This window comes from Melopsittacus undulatus, chromosome 1 (assembly GCF_012275295.1).
Source record: "Melopsittacus undulatus isolate bMelUnd1 chromosome 1, bMelUnd1.mat.Z, whole genome shotgun sequence".
Classification (NCBI taxonomy): Eukaryota; Metazoa; Chordata; class Aves; order Psittaciformes; family Psittaculidae; genus Melopsittacus; species Melopsittacus undulatus.
In genome coordinates, this window is record NC_047527.1 from 116398157 (window position 1) to 116418857 (window position 20701).

Consider the following 20701-nt stretch of genomic DNA (forward strand, 5'->3'; position numbering starts at 1 on the left):
CCTCTTCAGTGACCTCAGGTACATTAGATTTGCATTTGGGATTTTTTTTTAATTGGAAAAAATGTTTTCTGAACTTGAGTTCATGGATATTTCTGGGGTGTGTGAAACTGTCTTTTCTTGAAGGTTCTCATAGTGAGTTATTAACTAGGCCTAACTGGTTATACAGATGGGGTGTTCCAAGGAGTCTGAACGTACCACCGACAAGTGATTTGACACTGATAATTTGTATTGTTAAGCCGTTCAGTCTCTTCTTTCTCACCTAGCATTTGTATTAATTTAAGCAGGGAAAGAATGAAAGGTCCAGTGGACATCGCTTGGATACCGAGCTGCTGCTGGTAATTTACTGCAGTGATTTTAGGGTAAAGCCGGCTCCAATAATCAAACGCATCCTTAAGGAATTACGAACCCCAGCACACGTCTGAGGGGAATCCAGCGTCCGGGGGCACGCGGGGCCGCTTTCTCGCCGCCTCTCCCCTGCTGCGGGCGCCGGCGGACAACGGAACCCCCGAACCTGCCCCTGGCGGAGCTGCCCCGGCTGCAGGACGGACAGACGGACGGACGGAGGGAGGGTGCCGGGTGCGGGCTGTGTGCGTGCCCACCCGCGGGCACCCGCAGGGGCGCCGGCGCACGGAAGCAGCGGGGGGTGGGAGGGCCGGCAGGCGGCGCGGGGCGCGTGCACGGAACCAGCTCGCGCCGGGGCCGCGCGAGTCCCCGCCGCTCCTTCGCGCGCCCGTCCGCTACCCCCGCCCCCTTCGCCCTTCCCCCACAACCCTTGACTGCGCGAGCGCCAGCGGTTGCCGGGGTACCCGACGTCACCACCTGCGGGGGCGGCGATTGGCCAGGCTGAGAGCGTTCCACCCCCCCCTCCCCACGCCAGTGGGACTCGGCCTCGGTAGGGCCGAGCCTGCCTCCTTTCCGTCAGAGCGGAGCTGTCGCTGGGCCGTGCGCGGCCGCAGCGGCGCCTCCCTGGCCACGTCCTCGATACTGCTGGGGCCGCGGTCATGGGCAGCCCGCGGGCAGCGCCGCGTCTCCGGCTGCTGCCGCTTCTGGCGCTGCTGGGGCTGGCGGCGCCCCGCGCCCGCGCCTGGGACAGCGGCGACCTGGAGCTCTTCGACCTGGTGGAGGAGGTGCCGCGGAACTTCTACGACTTCCTGGGGGTGCAGCAGGTGAGCGAGGGGCCGGGGCCCGCCCGCTCGGGCCTCGCCTGTCAGCGCCGTCCCTGCCCCCGCCGTCCCTGCCCCCGCCGAACATGGCTGGCTGGCTCCCCCCGCAGCCGCCGCTCCCCGCGGCACAGGGCGCCGAGCAAGCCGCCGGCACCTTGCCTTATCGCCTGGCGCTGTCATCCACCTCCGGCCTTGGCACGCGTGCGGCTACCCGGCTCTGCCGCGGCGGTCCGGGACACCACCACCACCTCCCCCCTGTGCCCCAGTTCCAGTCCTTTCCCCAGCCTCTTCCCCCCCTCTGCAGGGGCTCTGTTCTCCTTCAAAGACTGCTGTGGTTTTTCTCCTTCTGGCCCCACCATAAATCAGCCCTCCCTCTCCCGCTTCACCTTTGTGTGTTCCTACTGCCTGTTGCTCTTCTGAATATGTCTATTTTTCTCCAAATGCGTTTAGACAAAAGTAGCTTGTGGGCTTCTTCCACTTTCCGTGCGTATCCTGCGTATTGCTGTTTTTCATCTTTCCCTCATTCTGCAATAGCTGCTAGTCCCTTATCTTCTTACGATTGTGCATTGCCATGTGTTGCGTCTCCTGTTTTCTTTCATGTATGCCATGTGGTAAACTGATTTGGTAGTGGCTTGGCGGTTGTTTACTTTCGTTGTATTTTGCTTATTATGTATGGTTTTTACCTCCTATTGCTAGTCAACACTTAAGATTATCTTAAAGCATTTATTATGCATCTTCTGTTATTTTTTTTCTGGATGTGTAGTCAAGGCAGGAACTCCTGTTCCAAACACTTTCATCTCATGTTTTTTTGTGCATGTTTTGGATGTGGTTGCTGGTTTTGCTACCACTTGGCATCTTTAGCTTGTATTGCTTGTCCTGGCTCACACTTGACAGCCTTCCTCATTTCCAGATGCTCTTCTGTATGTGTGTGATCTTGCTTGATCTCTCTTTGTGCATCTTAGAACTCATTTTTTTGTCTTCTTCTGCCAGTATAGTATTCCTCTCCTCAATAACTCTGTAATTCTTTGTAGTCTGTTAGTTCACCCAGTGTCCCCACAAGACATTTTGTTTGTTCTTTGTCTCCTAGCACCTCTGCTATTTGAATGGCTTCCTTGACAACCTGAAAGTTTATTCTGATGTAGTTCTTATAGTTTTTGAGAATAGTAGCAATACTTCCATGTGCGTTTTATTAGGGCCATGCCTACAAAGAGAGGAAAAGTGTCTGCAATATAAGGGTCCTGTTTTGGAAACTACTGGCTGTGGTTGTTAATGATGGTTAGGGGGATTCTGAGTCAGTTTCATCTCTTTCTTTTACTCCTTCTTCAACATCTAGTGTTATGTACTATGGAGCACTGCATATATACAGCGCAGCAAACACTGCTATGCAGGTTTCACTTTCATGAGACTAAAAATCTGTGTTTTAATTTCTCAAAGGCAATTTTAGTGTCAGGTAATGTGAAACACAGATTTGTTTGTTTTGATTAGTGATGTTCAGATCTGGTATGCAAACTCTTTTTGTAGTGCTGAATCTGTACCTTGTTGACCTATGTGTTTAGCAAAACATAATGTCACTTTTAGGAAGCAAATGTTCTGCTAGTTCATGCTTTTACTCTTTTAATCTTAGTGGAGAACTTGAATTATTCGTGATGTACGAGCAGGGAAAAAGTTGTTGAAAGTGCAATGCAAATGAAACAAGGTTTTTTTAGTTATAAGTATATGCAAGTCACTCATAATGTAATTATAGCCAGAATGGAAGTGTAAATAGTATTAGACACTTTATCCATAGAGCGGAATATACCTGTGAGTACAGTAATAGAATTTATAGTGTTGAAGTTGAGCTTCAGTAGGAATTTGTAAGCATTGCAAGGTGCTGTGTAGGTTTATAGGTTCTTCCACATTGAATCCTTTGTTCCTGTTGTTTGCTTCTCCACCTCTGACCTATACTTAAAGCTTCAAACAAGATGCTGAAGCAGGGTTCTGACTTGCAGTGACTCTCTAGATAGCTGCAATTGTATGAGAAGGGTAACAGGTCTCATAACAGGGTCAAGGTAAGTGCACAGATCTCCCGTGTGCTGTAGCTTAGCTTGGGTGTCTTAACATGTAGCTACCTTTTACCATAATATTTCTTTGTGCTGTTTATGTATTTCTTCATGTTTTCTGCTGGTTTTAAAAACTATGGTTTAATGGAATTTGCTGGTTATTTTGTATGTCACTATTGTTGTAGTTGGGATGCCTTCGACTAGAATGCTGTGATTAACTTTTTGTAGTTCTGGGGCGAGTTGTTTTATTCCCTGTGCTCAGGTGAATCCTTTGGACTGTTTCATTACCTTTCATTCATCAAAGCTTGCTTCCTACCTGCTCCCTCCCTTCCCGTATTCCTCTTGGTGTTCACTGCCTTGTATTGTGTCCTGATAATCCCTTCATGTACTCCTGGGAAAAGGACTGCTTCTTTATGCAGGATGTAACTTCTGCGTCTGTATAGGGATGCTTGACCATGTTTGTTAACTAATAGTAGTATATGAGAGCTGCCAGATTTTTTCTAAACATGTCATCTTATGTTTTGAAAAAATAAAGGGTATGATTCTGATGCTTTCTTAAGGCATTAAAGCAGCTTTGGTTTTGATGGGAGAATTGTGGTACCAGCTGCTTGTTGAATCTCTGATGTGACATTAGAAGCTGATATTGGCCTAAGCTGACAAGGTGCAGAAGGGGTTGTGGGAAGTCCTGTAGCTCTCTACCATGAAGCCTCTGACTGCAGATTTTTCCTTGGGATTGGAGAGAAATGGTGATTTTTTTTTTGTTTTGTTTTGTTTAGCTGCCACTCTATGCTTGCAGAGAAAGGGTTTTGTGTTTCGTCTTTTGAAGGGCCTTGTGGAAGCCTCTTGACGTCAGGTAACTGTCATCCAGCACTGGCAGGGTGTTAGCTTTGTAGCTGCTGTAGTGTTTTCCAAGTTGAGTGACTGAGGGTTAGAGGGTGATCTCATGGAAGTAATTTTTATTGTAAACATGAAGTGACAGAGGGAAGAGTAAGGCTGTGACTGTCTTGACACTTAGAATAACTGTTCTCAGTGCTTGACTGCAAGGTTGGCTGGCAAATCTGTAGGTGCTAGCTGGATGGTTGAGGGTGGAAGGGACCTCTGGAGGTCACCTTGTCCAACCCCACCCAGGTATTAGGGCTGAGCACCTAGATTAAGAAGGTTCTGAGTTTTGTGCAGGGATATAATGTATCTACTTGTTAATCCATTAGATCTAAGGGCAGCATAGTATATATGAGAAGTTCTGCATTGTTACGTTGTTATTATGGCTGTTCTGAACCATTTGAGAATTGCTCTACCTTTCTGTTTCCTCTGTGATTCAGATGGCTCATTTAGAACATTGTTATTCTCAAGAAGCTGACCTAGTGGAATGGGGAGATAACCTTTGGCTTGAGAAAAGATTACATTTCCATTTCCCCCAAGTGGTTACTGAAGAAAATAGAATTGTAAACTCTTGACAGATCAGATGTAATAATTATTTCAGTATTCACTTAGTATTGCCAGTTTCAAACTGACAAGGGGATCAGGACCAAATGATATTTATCTAAAAACGAACATGAACCAGCAGAATTAAACCAGAGGCTATGCAGACTTGCAGGGTATAAAACTACCCTGTTACCTGAGAATGAGAACATGCAAGTGTGATGTCAACTTTTGTGAAAAATTCCAGGAAGATCTGGGAAGCTACAAGCTTGTTTGGTGAAAAAATGAATTGATCACGTTAATTTTTTTTGTCTCTTACAGCTTTCAATAGCTGATAACTGTATAAATATGATATGTTCTGGATTAATCAAGTTGGTATCAGTTGAATCTGTGGATCTCCTCACGAAATACGCCTTTGATTATGACTGTTTATATCTTTAAGAAAATCACCTCCTTCTCTGCTTCTTTTGGCTTGCAGTAATGGAGGCACTATTGGCCTCTGAATGTCTTCTGAGACTTTGTGATACTGTTCTTGGATACAAGGGATCTGATCAGTACATTTTTAGGAAATGTTTGTGAAAATATGCTAAAATGCATTAGCTATGTTGCTGGAATTGGCCTGTGCAGAGCAGTATGTTATGTATCAAGGAATTTTTGAATAAGGCTTGGGCTTCTACTGGGTAATTGGATAAGGGTAGAGGCTTGTATTGAATGTTCTGCTAGGCCTGTGCAGTGGAGAAGCTCTGTATTTGCTTTCATACAAGTGCCCTTTGAGGTAGTAGAAGCCCTGGGAGCTCAAGTTCCTGAGGGAGAATTAATACATAGGTAGGGCTTGGTGGCCAGCACTGTGGATAAATATATAATCCCAAAAAATGTTGAGAGGGGTATTTTCTCCATTACTTGCTTATGAGTTCCTGTGGCACATGAGGTTTAGTTTGAGTCATTCCATTTGTATGGCTTTACTGTAGAGAACTAAGAGCATTGTATCCATTTCACTGTTAGATGATGGGTTTGCTAGATGATGCTGCATCACAAAGTCAGGATTGTGCATCCAGAACCTGATTTTGGTTCTGCAGGATGTGGGACACTGATATGTGAGCAACTCCAAGAAAGTACAAGATGTGAAAACCAAGGAGTTGGATTTCTGTGGCTGCAGGAACCCAAAACCCCTCTAGATGAGCTGGATGTGGACTAATGGGCTCCTTTCAAGAGCACTGGAACAGGGGAGCTGTTGTGTACCTTGGCAAGTAGCAGGGTCCAACAGAGTTGTGTCTGTAGAAGTCAGTATTTGGTGCTGAGGAATTGGTGTCTGTACTGTTTGCATTTCAGGGATTTTTTAAAAATAATTTTTTACTTTGATTGTTTTTGGCATTGAACTAATTCCAGGCTGGCTGCATGGACTCAGTGCCTGTTTGTGTTGAAGTGTGCTGCTTGTGCTCTGGGTTTTACATCTGACAGTCCAGTTCTGTCCAAAAGAAAGCCACCCCAGAAATCCAAAAGTTCATTCACTCCAGGACTGCTTCATGATGTGCAGTTAGTAGGTACCATAAGTAAGTTTGCTTTACATGTGCACTTTTGATCTGCACTAAAAAGTTGATGCAGATGCACCTTTAAGACTTCAGTTTATAGTAAATGGTTGATGTTGGATTTACCTCTTGGCATTCCTCTGTAAGAACCTTAGCAGAAATGAGGCCCACAACAAACTGTGTGGATCTTATGGTATTACAAGGCATTATGGGATATTTATGAAAATTCTCAGTAATAGATTTGGTGTGGTCTGTTTTATGTAAGTGTGTTGACATGCAACATGTACATCACTGCAGTTCTGAAGTTGTGAATTCATATGTTATATATAAGTAAAGCTGTTGGACATAGATTTGGTAATGTGTTTTTCAGAAAAAAATTGCAATCTCTGAAGCTGTTAGTGTTGCCCAGGGAAGTTGTGAATACTCCATCCCTGGCTGTGTTCAAGGCCAGGTTGGACAGAGCCTTAGGTGATACGGTTTAGTGTGAGGTGTCCCTGCCCATGGCAGGGGAGTTGGAACTAGATGATCTTAAGGTCCTTTCCAACCCTAACTATTCTATGATTCTGTTACTTATTGTCTGGCACTGCCATAGCTGTGGCTTGGAATGTGTCATTGTCCAGAAATAAAATAATAAATCTAGACAAAGGTATTTTTGCTGTGGAGCTTTTGGGGCACTTTGAGCACCTGGAGTGGTCCTTCCAAGTAGGAAGAGGCAAGTGAGGGAGAGCTGTACCTGTTCAAGAAATGCTCTCAAGTCCTCAGCAAGCACAGCCTACCTATACCCACACAGGTTTTCTGTCTTCTCTGACAGGCAAGATGCAGATAAGGAGGACAAGAAAGGGGATTTGAGGAAGGGTAGCCCAGAAACTCAGCAGTTTGTTTCTACTTCTAGGCGGAAGATCACACTCCAGAGACTTATTTTGGTTGCTCTTCTAACACTTAAGGCTGGTCTCCTCCCTGCTGCTTTTTAAGGTTAACATATGTGGGCGCAGTGTTACTAAATCATGGAATATGCATCATCTGCAAATGGTTTAGAGAAAATCTAGGTTGCTGATACTGCTTCAGTCTCCTAAGCTTTGGAAGTGTTTAATTTAGTGAGACATGTATGCAATTATGACAATCACTTTTTTTCAGATGATTGTGTCAAAATTATGAGCTGTAGGCTTTTCTTGCCTTGTTTTGTGAGACTGTTTTGTCTTTGCATGCCAAATAGGATGTTCACTATGACTTCTGACAGTCTTGTGCTGTGAAGTGACATGGAGCCATGTCACAGCTTGATACCTCAGTTCCTCCCCTTTGAGGAATCAAGTTGTTGGGCTAGTGATTAAACATCATGTCTAATGGTCTAAACCTGTTTCAAGATTGTTTTCTACTGCTTGTTCAAAATATATATTAAGCAGGTCTAATAGTTTTGCAAGGCTTTAGATTTTAGTGTGCTGTCAATCACAGCATCGGAGTTCTTTGGGAAGATGAAATATGTTTCAACTTTCTTGCCCCAAACTGTAAAAAATGAGTAACTCCTGTAATACATGACTAGGTGATAGTAGTAGTAGACCTTTATTTGGACAGTGAGGATCTTTGTAATTCCTAGGTTTAAGTAATGAATGCAAGGTTTAAGTGATGGATGAGGGAGGGGTTCTTCAAATTTTTATTTTTTTACTCCTTAAGAATTGGCTCCTGTTACAGTACTTAAAGTCAAAAAAGCCCCCAAATACACTATCAACATTGAGGCAGGGATGAACTCCATTTCACTAGTTCTAACAAAAAAGCATTAGGAAATCCAGATTTGTTTCTAATGGCTTTAGCTGTAGTCTCAGTTAATTCCATGAAAATAATTGTGTATTTTTTTTTCTCAGTGTGTTATTGAGACACAATTGTGCATCCCCTCATGGTTTTAAACTTTCTATTTGAGTCTGTTACTTAAGTTATATGTAGAAGTGGGATTGCCAGCAGTTCTGGAAACTTGGTTTTTTCATAACAAATTCAAATTATTAAAAGTGTGTGAAGCCACTGTTCAGATTATTTGATTGGATACTTTAAGACAAAGTTGTTCTGAACTACAGAGTAGCTTAATTGCTCACAAGGTTCAGCATATTGAAGCACTAAGGACAACTGCTTGGATTTGTAACTGAGGATGTTGCAGGATATGGGGTTTTGTGTGTTTTGGTTTTGGTTTCACTTTGTTCTAAGTGCTGAACTTCCAGGTAAGCTGCTGGTACATGTCAGGGCACTTACAGAATGGATTGCATTATGTATTGGGTATGCGTAATGTTCCCTGATGGTTTTGTTCACAATTGCTGCATTTAAAAATGATCAAGACATCTAGACTTGTGAAACTTGTATTTTCCATAAAAATAGGCTTTCTGTATTGTTTCCTGTTAAGTTTCTCCTTGGATGTTGTCCAAGGAAATCCAGGAGTTTTTTTTGCTTTCATTGTTGGTTCCTTTCTTAAAGACACAAAAGTGTTTCAGAATCTACCATTGTAAGTACTTTTAAAGACATTTACTGTTAACTTTCCCTGGTAATTCATTCATATGATACTTCCTTGATTTCTTTCAGATTATATTTTTCTTTTTTGCTGTGTAGAAGGACATATAGCAGCAGGAAACTACTGTGCTTGGGAACCCAAGGGAACTAACATTATGCAAAGTGCTGTGAAAAGGATAAAACAAGCAGTCCTGAAGGATAAAACAAGCAGTCTTGATTTTCTTTTCTTTTTTTTTTTCCTTGTTTTTCTGTCTGCAGCAGCAATAATGTTTCAGCTCTTCCTCTCTATACTTCCCACTTCACTAATCCTTTAAGGATGTATCCATAATAGCTTAATCTTCAAATTGCAAATGAGCTGGTTTTCTTCCTAGAAGTTCTTTTGTTTGACCTGTAATTCATTGAAAGGAGTGGCCAATTTCCTGGCAAGGAATGGTAGGTAACCTGTGCTGGTGGCCTCCGGTGCTTACGCAAGGCTGTAGGTTTTAATGCTTGTTTCAAATTCATCTCCTTTGCAGGAGTTCTTATCTATGTGCCTATGTTGGTATCCAGAACAGCCACATAGTTAGCCTAACATACAGTTTTGTAAATGGCTGTCCACTACTTGACTGCTGTGGACTGTGATCATCATCTTTATCTGTAAAGATGTGTAAAGAAAACTAGAGGCCTCCTTAATTTCATTCTGTTGAATAATAAACATTTTATGATCTATCTGGATTCATTTTACAATAAACATTGACAGTGTTTTCTAATAAGGTCTAGAGAAAACTAGGAAGATATTTGGAGGTATCTTAAATGCTATTTTAAGTACTTGTTAAAATTAAAAAAATGGAATTAAGCATAAAAAATGTCGCTTAGTTGGGGTGGTGTTCCTTGTACTCTCAGCAGAACCAGTAACAAAAGGATCATGGTGCTGTTGCACAGCTGAGCCAGAAAGAATGAGATTATAAGCCATTACAAAGGGGTTTTAATCTCTAAGAATAGGTCTGATATTAAAATTAAATAAAGGAGGAAATTAATGTATATCTGAAATGTTTTGGTTTTCCACAGCATCCTAGGGGGCTAACAAAATTCATGCAACATATGAGAACAGGCAGTTTTGCTTTTGATTTACATGTTAGTGTTTGTGCTTTTGTTTAGCTGTATGCTGGACCCATTGAAAATCTGCTTCTGTCAGTTTTGGGTTCCTAAGCAGTAGGTTTGTTTTTGTTTTTTGGGTTTTTTTTGTTCATTTCTTCCTGCAGCCTAAAATTGTTTCTCCCTAAACTAGGAGATTTGGGGTTTCTTTTGTTTCTTGTTTTTGTGTCCATCAACCTTGTTTGGATGTTGCAAGGTCTGTATAATAGTGATTGTTTACAATCTTATGTGTGTGGTACATGTGGTGTATGTTACAGTTATGCAAACAGTAACATGGTTTAAATGTAACACTTCAAAGTAGGACTCTGTAGTACTGGGCTCTAATCTGATGGATTGCTAAATGCAAATTTCTGGAATGACCCAGTTTACCGGCCTTACAGACTGTTCTTGATGTCAAACAAATGAGTGGTGGAATGAGAAGTGAAGATAACTCATAAGCAGTCCCTCATCTCTGCTGGATGTGAAATTCTTCCTTCTCAGTGTTAATCTGGAAAATTTGCAGAGAAAACCAGAAGATGTATAGGAGCTGTTGAAATAAAGTCACTCTGCAATCTTTCTCTGACTAAAGACAAAAGGAAGAACTATGAAAGCCTTGCTTTTATACATGGGCTATAACTCTGAAATGCTGCAGTCTCCAACACTGGAAAGTGCTTTTGCATGTTGAAAAAAACAGTCAGTGCTGATGAGAACCTGAGAAAACTGTGAAGTAGCCTTTTTGCACTGATTTGGGGTGAATAGTTTCTCCTTGAAGAGGCAATAATTGTTTTTTACGTACTCTGAAAATACTGCAGATGATTCTATAGTTTGATCAATGTTCTATTAAATTTCAAACTGATTTAGATTAGCTTTTGTAGTTCATAATTACCATTTCTGTAGTGTTATGTGATATAAATGTTGTGATGGGAGAGTAGAAGGACTGTATGCTGTTTAATTTGTGACAGTTTCCAATCATATTAGCAATTGTTTTACTCAGCGTTGTGTATAACAGTGGTACTACAGTGTTACAGCAGAAAGAAGTCTGTAAAAATTCATCTTATATGGAAACCTCTTCCCATTTTCTGTTAGGAATTATTTAAAATCTTACTTGGTGGAAAGGAAATCTTATTCAATTCAAGCACTTTCTTCAGTTGATTGAAATAAACTTATTTTCCATCCTGAGTCTACCTATCTGTTAGGTAGAACAGAAAGTATTTCTTTGGTCAGTTTGTAACCTGTATGGTTTGTAGTTTCTGTTCTACTCAGTATTATCCTCTTTCTATTTCTGCTCCAGTAGCTTTCCAACACTACAAGCTAGCCCAGCAGCATTCAAAACAAAACAGTAAATTAAAATGTTGGCCTCTGTCTGCTGAGAATAGTATTTTGAAAGTGGAAATACAGATTGAGGGTATGAGCCAGTCAGTTGCCTCTTGCAGCTCACAGTGGTGAAAGAAGAAACCTCTGTTGTATGTAACTTATATACTATATTTAAGAATTAGGCGTAACTCACATTCATGTTCAGTTGCATGGTACAGAGTTCGCATACTGAGTGTGCAAGTCTTTGTGTTTTCTGATTGAATAATGATAAGTGCTTAACCAGAAAGCTGTGTTAATTTTGGAAAAAGAAAAAAAAATCCAATACTCTGCTGGACAGAAGGAGACTTATCTGTCAGTGAGTTAGTGACTTACTAATTTCCTCAATCATGATGATTTATGCCTTTCGCACACTTACCTTTCTTATCTCCAAATGGATATGATTTATAAAGGCCTTAATTTTCTGGTTAGTGAACTTAGATTTAAGGACAATAGCTGAAGTAGATCATTTGCTTTTTGGTTTTCAGGGACTTGTAATTCATTGGTTGAAAATCTCTATCTCCGTGTAGTTAGATATTATTTTGACCTCTGACTTTGTGTGGTTGGATATTCATTTGGTCACTGGAGATACCTACTTCTGTTCTCTTTTTAAATAATCTTTTTCTTACTGATGTCATGCAGTATGGCTTCTGAAGAGAATTTTTTTTTCTATAACTGTGTATCTGTTAAGAAATAATGTGATTTAAAGAAAAAGCACTATTTGCAATTGAGAATACTAAACATCCTTGCCTGGTCTTGATTTAAAATGTTTAATAACAGTCTAGTATTGTGTCTCAAGGAATGTATCCTGGTGCCTGTGAGGGCCTATTTCCATTCGCTAGTCTTTTTGTTCTCCCCTCCATGTCATCCACAAGCTCTGTGAATGCCTTCAAGGAGTGCTGGATGCTGTCAGTGAGCTCTGGCTGGTTTCTTACTATTTATATATGCTTCTGTATAACCCTTGCATTTACTGAATAAAAATAATAAAGCCAGATGGTGTTACTGGGGAATGCATGTGTGTCCTGGTTTTAGCTAGGATAGACTACTGTGCAAGAATGGAAATTTTTGGAGCATTCCACCAAAAAAGGACTGTCATGGTTTAACCCCATATGACAGTGACTAAGTACCGTATAACTGCTTGCTCGCTTCGCCTTCTGGTAGCATAGGGAAGAGAATCAGACATGTTCAGTTAAGAATTGAAATAAAGTTAAATACTTTTATAATAATAAAAGGAAAAAGAGAGAGAGGAATAAACCCAAGAAAGATGCATGATACACAATACAATTGCTCACCACCTGCTGAGAGGTACCCCCCCTACCTGAGCAGTGATCTGCCCTTCTGGGTAACTCCCCCAGTTTCTACACTGGGCATGATGTGCTATGGTATGGAATACTCCTTTGGGTAATTTGGGTCAGGTGTCCTGTCTGTGTTTCCTCCCAGCTTCTTGTGCCCCTCCTCACTGGCAGAGTGTGAGAGACTAAAAAGTCCTTGATCAGAGTAAGCATTATTTAGGAACAACTGAAACATTGATGGTCATCAGCATTGTTCTCAGACTAAAGCTGAAATACAGCACTGCAGCCAGCTACTAAGAAAGAAATTCTATCCAGCCAAAACCAGGGCAATATGAACCTAACCGTATTTTGCAATCCATTTGCTCCCTTTACCTCTCAACCTCCAGTCTGTGATCAGTAATATTAAAAGGTGTGTTTTTGGTGGTGTCTTTCAGCTGGTGAGCTAGAGTGGGTATGGAGGACTGTCAGAGGCATGTCTTGGATCGCTCTAACTGCCAGCTCCGAGCTCTGTTCTGTATAGGCATGGTTTAGTTTAAGGTGCTGATCTTACCTATACAGATTCTTATATCTCACTTTTTTGCCAGATCGCTTGGTTTGGCATTCCCTCGCTAGTGTCCAGTATCTACCCAAATGTATAGTGTCACCTATGACCTGTGAGATTTCATTGCATGCTCTACTCTTCAGGTTGTCATTGAAAGTGCTGAATAAAGCCAGTCCCAGCATCGGTCCCCCAATAGGAGACCTTTCAGCTGCCTATTCTCTGCCCTGAAAACTGGCCATTAAACCTTGCTTTTTTGTATCCTGTTTATTAATCTTCTATTTATAAGACTCTTTCCTCCCATCCTGGAGCAAGTTGGTTTCTTTGACAGCCTTTGGTATAGAACCTTGTCAAAAGTTTTTTCATAATAGGGACTGTACTGTGGCTGCTGGACCTCCTCTCTGCTTACTGATGTACTCCAATGGCTCAGGTGGGTTGATGAGGCAGAGTCTCTCTTTGCAGAAGCTATGCAATGTCTTTTCCAACAGACCACGTTTAATCCTGGCTACAGTAAGTTTGTGTAGCCCCTTATGCCTTTGGTAAGGATGGATGATAAACTTTCTGGTCTGTAAGTCCCAGGATGTCTTCTGTTTGGTTTGCCTATGGTTTGTTTGGTTTTGGTTTTTTTCTGTTGGTTTGGTTGGTTGGTTTTGTGTTTATGTGGTTTGGAATCTCATTTTTAGCTTGTTCAGTCTCTGGTGGCATTTTTTTGCAGTACTGGGTTGCCTTTTATCACCTGCCTGCCTCTGACTTTGTATATAAATTTAATTCAGTAATATCAGGTGAAAGCCATGATCCTGGCCACTTCTCATCATCTAATTTGTCTGTTTGGAGTGATATGTTTGTATATTTATTTCAAGTTATATTAACCTCTATTGACCTAGCTCCTCTCTTTCTCCAGAGAAGCTGTGGCTGCCCCATCTCTGGTAGTGTGCAAGGCCAGGCTGAATGGGGCTTTGAACAACCTGGTCTAGTGGGAGGTCTCCCTGCCAATGATAGGGGGATTGGAACTAGGTGATGTTTAAGGTATCTTCTAACCCACATCGTTCCATGATTCTGTGACCTGTCTTCATCTACTGCAGAGAATATGTTGGTGCGGTAATCTCTTGAACATCTCCAACAAGAAAGATTCATTAAATGAATTACTGAATTGCACAGCTGTAGCTTTATTTCTGAACAAAACTTCTCATAGTTTCATCATCAAACAGTCTGTAGGGTAGCATCCTGGTTTTTATTTCATTTAAAGAAATAAAGGGGTTTTGAAAATTGAACGAATTGCCAGTCTAGTTTGCTTGGATAGATACAGACGTCCATATTACCAAGTTAGAAAGTAGTCAATATGTTTTCTTAGCTCTAAGTTCCATGAGTTATACTGGAATTGATACAAAATCCACAACATTGCTCTTGTAGTTACAGATCATTAGAAGGAAGAATAGCTGCTGTTATGCAGCTTTCCAGTTCTACTAACTGCTACATATACATGATTAAGCACATTTTCTTATAACTGAGATTTCCAGAAGGTGCTCAGGAATATATCACCCATTTATGTCACTTTGCTTTAGTAACTGGCATTAGCTCTGTAACATCTCAGTCTTGGAAAATAGTTTTTTTTTTTCAGAAGGTAACATGGAGATCTAGGGTTTGTGTTACTGCTTGAGTTAAGATGTAAGCAGAGTTGATGTGTGTGTGTGTGTCCCTCCCCTTTTGACTTGTGGTTCCTTTATATCATAATAATTCTGTGGATTTATTGATTCCCCAGCAAGATGTGTACTGCGATGTATTCAAGTTTATTGTTTTGGAAACAATGAGATGATTTTTCCCTAGTTATTCTAATTTTGGTGGTACCACTTACTAGCAATGTCTTTGCTCATTCGTGTTGGTCTAAGCAAAATTTTTGTATTGCTTTACTTCTATTGTATAAATCACTGTGGAAAAACTCAATTTGTAAGTTTTCTATTGGATACTAACATTGTGAGGAGAGTGACATGACAGGGTTTGAAGGCATGTCCTTACTTCTGAAAGTTTTTAAAAGATAGAAATTTGCCAAAATAAATTTTGCAGCAGGGAACTTGTTAGAAATACAGGATCTGTAATTGAACGTATTAAAGCTGAAAATTGTATTGAATAAAATGTATTGAATTTCAATACATTTTCAATACATTCAGTACAGTTTTTGTATGCAGTCATTTTTCTTTTTTACTTGTAAATGTATTTGTGCATATGAACACTGCTTAAGACTGAATACAGATATCCATATTTTCTTTTTAAGACATAATTTCAGTTGTCTTCTATGTGTTTACCTTACTCAAAATGTGTATTTTTAACAAAAAAAATAATCTGGTATTTAGAAAATTATTAACAGAGGTGTGGTATCTTCTTAAATTTCTGACCAAAAGAAAGCAGAAAGCCATAAAATGTGTGTTTCTTCACTTCTGAAAGGTGGAAGATGCATTCCTACAGCCTCTGTGCTCTTTCTAACAGATTAAGTCAAAGACACTGTCATTGAATTAACAGTATCCCGTTATTATCAGGGTATTGGTTAGCCTGTCTGCTGTCACGAGATATGAGAGCCTTACATGACAGCTGGTTAGAATGATCAGATTGATACTATGGCCAGGAAAGACAGAACTGGGCTAGGCTGGTTTCTGAAATTGATTTCTCAGTCAAGATAGAATTGTATCTTGATCAGCTATTCAATATTTTGCAGTCCAGCTCTGACAAATATACAGAGTATTTCCAATTCCAGCTGCAAGAGTAGAACTTGCTATTAGCATAAAACCCAACACACGCCCAGGTTGCACAAGGGCTGCTTGTGGAGTCCAAGACCGTTTGGCTGGAAGCCTTAAAGAAGTACACATATTGCAGTCATTTCCATTCTTCACCTGAGCATCAGATTCATGAACAATTTAGTAAGAGGCTTATGTTTGGTTATTCTTAAGGGGTAGCTTGCTCAAGCAGAGGTGCCTGTTGGACTACACTGGCAGGGGTGGGTGGATAAAAAAAATCAACACAAGAAAACTCTGCCACTGCCCGCCGCCCCCAGTCTATTAATGTATTTAAGCATGAAGATAAGAATACACCAGATACCATCCCTTTAGGCAAGTTGGCAAAGGTGGAAAATAATGCTAAAAATTTGGTCTGTTGTCTGGTTATATAGTGAAACCAGTATGCCATTTAAAGATGGGATGGTATAAGTCCTGAAGGGGCAGTTAAAAGGAGTAAAGATCCCCTGAAGAACACTGATTACTCAGATACAATAAAACATGAAAGAAAACCAGTGTCTTGTGGAATGTGGAAATAAATGGATTCTTTCCCCTCCAAAAGATAAGTTGATTTTTTTTTTTTCTTTTTCTTTTGTGTGTGTGACTATTAATATACAAGCTGCTAGTTTCTGTGCTAGGCCATGGGAAGACTATTTGAGATAATTGGTTTAGAAAACACTGTTCTGACTCTCAGCCCTGTGTTTGTGCTCTGGGATCTATTGAATGTCAGTAGTAACAGACTCATATACTGGCACCTTGAAAACGGGACTCATTTGCACAAGGTTCTGCCTTGTAATGACATGGTTAAGAAAAAACCTCATTACAGGAGGTGAAAAAATACTCTAGTGTAAAATCTGTCACTTAGTCAAGTGAGATGCTGTGTGGTGATAGCAATTTTTTGAGTCCCAGCACACTGGCAATGGGAAGGAAAGCAGGAGCATCCAGTGAAGCCAGCGTGTGCTTGGAATGGTGGGTTATTCTAGAGTTCTTACGGTCACTTTTAGTGAATATTTAACAGGCTTGAGCTCTTCTATATTAATTTTTTGAAGTTAAATATCGAATTGGTGATTTTAGCAAGAATCATTGCATGTGCCCTTGTGTAAATGTTCTAAAATTGTTTCGTTTCAAGCATCAGTAATCTGGAAAATGTACTGCAGTTGCTGATATAGCCCAAGGAAAGGAGCCACTCTTCAAAAGAATGATTGCTGATATTTTCATGACATTTTAAGTTGCATCTTGTTTATTATGCTGTCCATTGATTCTGTTTAAATTGAACCTTGGCTGTTTTATTTGGATGAAATATGGAAGCCTGCCCCATTTTCTGACAAAGCTGGATCCAGACAATGTTTCATATGAGTTGATCTTTAATTTTTAGGCCATAGTCGTCGTCTTAGAGACCCAGTGATATTCCCAGCGTAAACACCTGTGGCCCAAAAATGGAAGCAGATGAGTGCTTAGATTTCCTGCATATTTTGAGTTACTCTTTGTTATTTCCTTTACCCAGAAAAGATAGAAACAAATCATTAAAATGAATGACATATGCAGATCTCTTATTTAGTCTCTTCATCCCTCTCTAGATTTCATAGCAGATCTGTTTAGACCTGCCTACCAAGGCTTCATGTTCTAGATTAATGTTTGGCATCAGGTTTACAGTTTTCCCTAGCCGCTTGCTCGCTGGGCATCATGGAGTTGTTCTGTTTTTTTTTGCCTTCTGTCTCCCCATACTAAATCCCCATCTTCAAACTGTCAATCTTAGAACAATGATGGAGAACGAGACTGTTACCTAAATGGCTTCTTGCTCTTTGCTATGCCTAGAGCTTTATTTTTCACCAAGGCAGCATTGTTGTTGGGACTGCACTAAGTGTTTTGCTTTAATGAGGGCAGTATATAGGGTCCCTGGTGGCTGCAGCTAAGAATTGCTGAGCTGGCTTGTGATGCTTGAGCGTTGTTAGGGCTTTGTAAATGCATCGTAGAACCTTCTGCATTGCAGTCCACAGTGATTGTCCATGCAGCCCCTGGAGCTAATAATTATTCTCTCTTCCTTGATGACACTTCCCATGGCTTTTGTGCTAGGCTTTTTTGCTGTTCTAATTTTCAGAGGCTGAAAGAGTCTTCTCTGTTCTGCTTGGGAATATACTTACTGTACTTGATCTTCTGATTCCTCTGTTTCCTTTTTTTTTAAACTCCTCTCATGAAGAACTATAGTTATCAATCAGGGATACGATACAGGACATCTGTAACTTTTAAGCACCCTTCCTTTGGTTACCTTTTCTTATCAGTGTATTCGATACATCCTTTTGAGAGATCTGCAATCAGCTTGAACTATGTGTAATCATGTTCAGGAAGAAAAACTAAAGATTTATCTTTTTTTTTTGCTTGTTTTTGGTTTGGTTTTTTCCCCCCCTAAATCTCCAATGTCTCCGACTTCCATTTGTCACTCTTAATCTTGGGGGTCATCTTTTCTCTTTATTGTGTGGATGGTTTGTTTTTAAATGTATTCCTGCTGCCATGAAATTTTACTGTGGCTTTCACTGCTCATCATAAATTCAGTCCTTTCTTTCAGCTTGGGAGCTAAAGTGGTTGTATGCACCCTGGTTAACTTACATTTCAATTACTTCAGGAACAGCCTCTTTGTCTAATCCCTATGCTTTCTGTAACTAAAATGACTGTCTAAAATTGGTTTTGTCTTTTCAGTTGGACCTAGAGATTGAATTGCCAAGCAACAGGCACTTAATGTTGCCTTGAGCTTAAAGCTGCATGTGGCTTCAGGCTGTATGTTACAATCCCTCTGTATATTCCCTTTTATTATTCGTGCCTTCTTAATTTTCGCCCCCCCCTCCCCTCCCCCAATCCTCACATACTGTAGTTGTTGATGTGGTTTTTATTTTGCTTTTTCTTTGCTTGTTCAGTGTTTGGTCTCTTCTTTCCTGTATAATTTCTGAAGATCCATTTTTACTTCTGCATGTCAGTATAAGTCCTATTTTTCTTTTCCCAGCATTGCAGAAAAAATAGTTGTCCTAAGTTTCATAATACCTACTTTTAGAATTTGTGGCATTCTCCAGTCATTCTCTAACAGATATTTGATGTGGTCTCAATTTCAGTAGGTAGGGGGTTATACCAGTGGTTATTTGGAAGGAGGATTTTTCATAACTGTGTTTGAAAATTGCTGGTTTAGAAACTAAATGTCTTTGGATGAGCAGGCTGGGTTCCAGGGCCAAGAAATATCAGAAGTCATATATTTCAGACTGACCTTTTCCAGCTGGAAAGTCTGGCTGTCTGGAGGTTGCTTTCCCAATGGCAAAGTTTTAGCAAACTGCTTTGTGTGAGCATTTCTTGTGTGGAGAGCTGTCTCTTCTCAGTTAGAAGTAGATGAGTGGCCATCCAGTACTTGTACAGCACAGATTTAATCTGTAGACTGGTAGACCCCAGGATTTGATAGAAATAGTTCAATAGTTCTGTCCTTACTGATGAAGTATTGATAAGGCATAGAATATGACCAGTACAGTGAATGTTATTTTTTTCTGTTCATTTTAATGTGATAACTGTTCTTTTCCATTTTTAAATTTCTGTAACAGAAATTGAATTTGTAAACTCCATTGAATGTGCTAGTCATTATTTTGTCTAACAGGACAACATCAAGAAGTCTTTGTACTTCTATCTTCTTCCGTGGACAAAATACCTAGTCATGGTGAAGACCTTGTGGGATTTCTGTGATTCAAACATTGTATGTGGGAGTGATGGGAGTAGTTGTACTGTAAGTCACTCAAGGGTTTAAAATGGAAGTAATCAAGGTCATGCAGCCTGGCTCCATTCTGCTGTTACGTTATTAGTTCTTTTTGTTATTTACTTGATCTAGATAAACCCTCCCAGATTTTCGTTGTGTTGCGTGTGTTTCTCTGTAGGTTACGTTTGATTGTAGAGCATTAAAATTTCTCCTGACATAACAAATGTGCACAGTTGATTACAGCTGTGGAGCACAAAGGGAGAGACTGACATAGCCGCATACTTGCTGCATTAGACATTGCTGAAGAGATGGGCTGCTGTTTTGCCCTTTCTTTTGAGATACTGCCAATAGACAACACTAAGTCTGAGAAGATGTTTGTGCTGTACCTTCCTAATTATGTTATGGAATTCCTCATAATTGCCAAATCAATATTTTTTAAGTGTTAAGCATTATATACATTATTGCTTAAAAATTCTTTTGTTGTGCTGCTTTTTTGTTCTAAATGTAATGTTGGGGAATATGGATGTTGATTTTTATTCTGTGGAATTTGATGTGAAAAGGATCCTTACAAACCCAGATTGGAAGCCATTGCTGAATTTATTGCTTGGGGCTTTGTAGTGCTTGGTAGTAGGTACACCAGAACTTCAATGAAAAGAACCATAAGGATTTTCAGTATTCAGTATTTATAGTTGTCTCTACACTATACTGATCATTTAATCTGATTATTGAGATTTTACATTTTTAAGTTCAGTTTTGGTTTCTTACCACTTGATGGCAGTGAAGGAGCTAGTGTTGCCAGGCGAAGGTTCAGGGCAAGAACCCATTGTGAATAACAAAAGAGGAGGTACAAAGGAAGCCTCTGACATTTAATATTGTTCACATTTCTAGGTGATATTACGTATACCACAAATGACAGTCGAGGAAGAAAAGCCTCTAGATGGAGCTTTAGTACTTCCAATGGGGAAAAGACTTTTATACTCAAGTGGTTTGCTCCTATTTATAATAATTATTTCAAAAAAACAACTTTCCCATTTAGGAATGGAACGATACCAGACATAATCAATAAGTAATATCAGTGCTTCTGCTATTATAAACATACTATACTTCTTAAAGAGCATGCAGTTGTGCCATTTTTCTCACACCTTCTGTTCAAATCCTACAGCCTCTCAATGTTCTTAGGAATTCTCAGGTATTGTTAGAAATGTGCAACATAGATTAAGGATCAGCATAATTATTCAAGCTTTTTTCTTAAAAAAAAAATTGTATTTTAATGATGGACCAAAAAGAA

At 40.3% G+C, this 20701-nt stretch overlaps 1 protein-coding gene across 2 annotated transcripts in view; it reads left to right on the forward strand.

The window, feature by feature from the left end:
• Positions 1-897: 897 nt before the first annotated feature.
• DNAJC1 (DnaJ heat shock protein family (Hsp40) member C1) overlaps positions 898-20701 on the forward strand; it is a 111969-nt gene continuing 92165 nt past the window's right edge. For both annotated transcript variants that reach the window (XM_034068214.1, XM_034068218.1), the window contains exon 1: positions 898-1166. In XM_034068214.1, coding sequence (XP_033924105.1) covers positions 1002-1166 — 165 coding nt within the window. In that variant the 5' untranslated portion in view covers positions 898-1001. The remainder of the gene's footprint in view (positions 1167-20701) is intronic.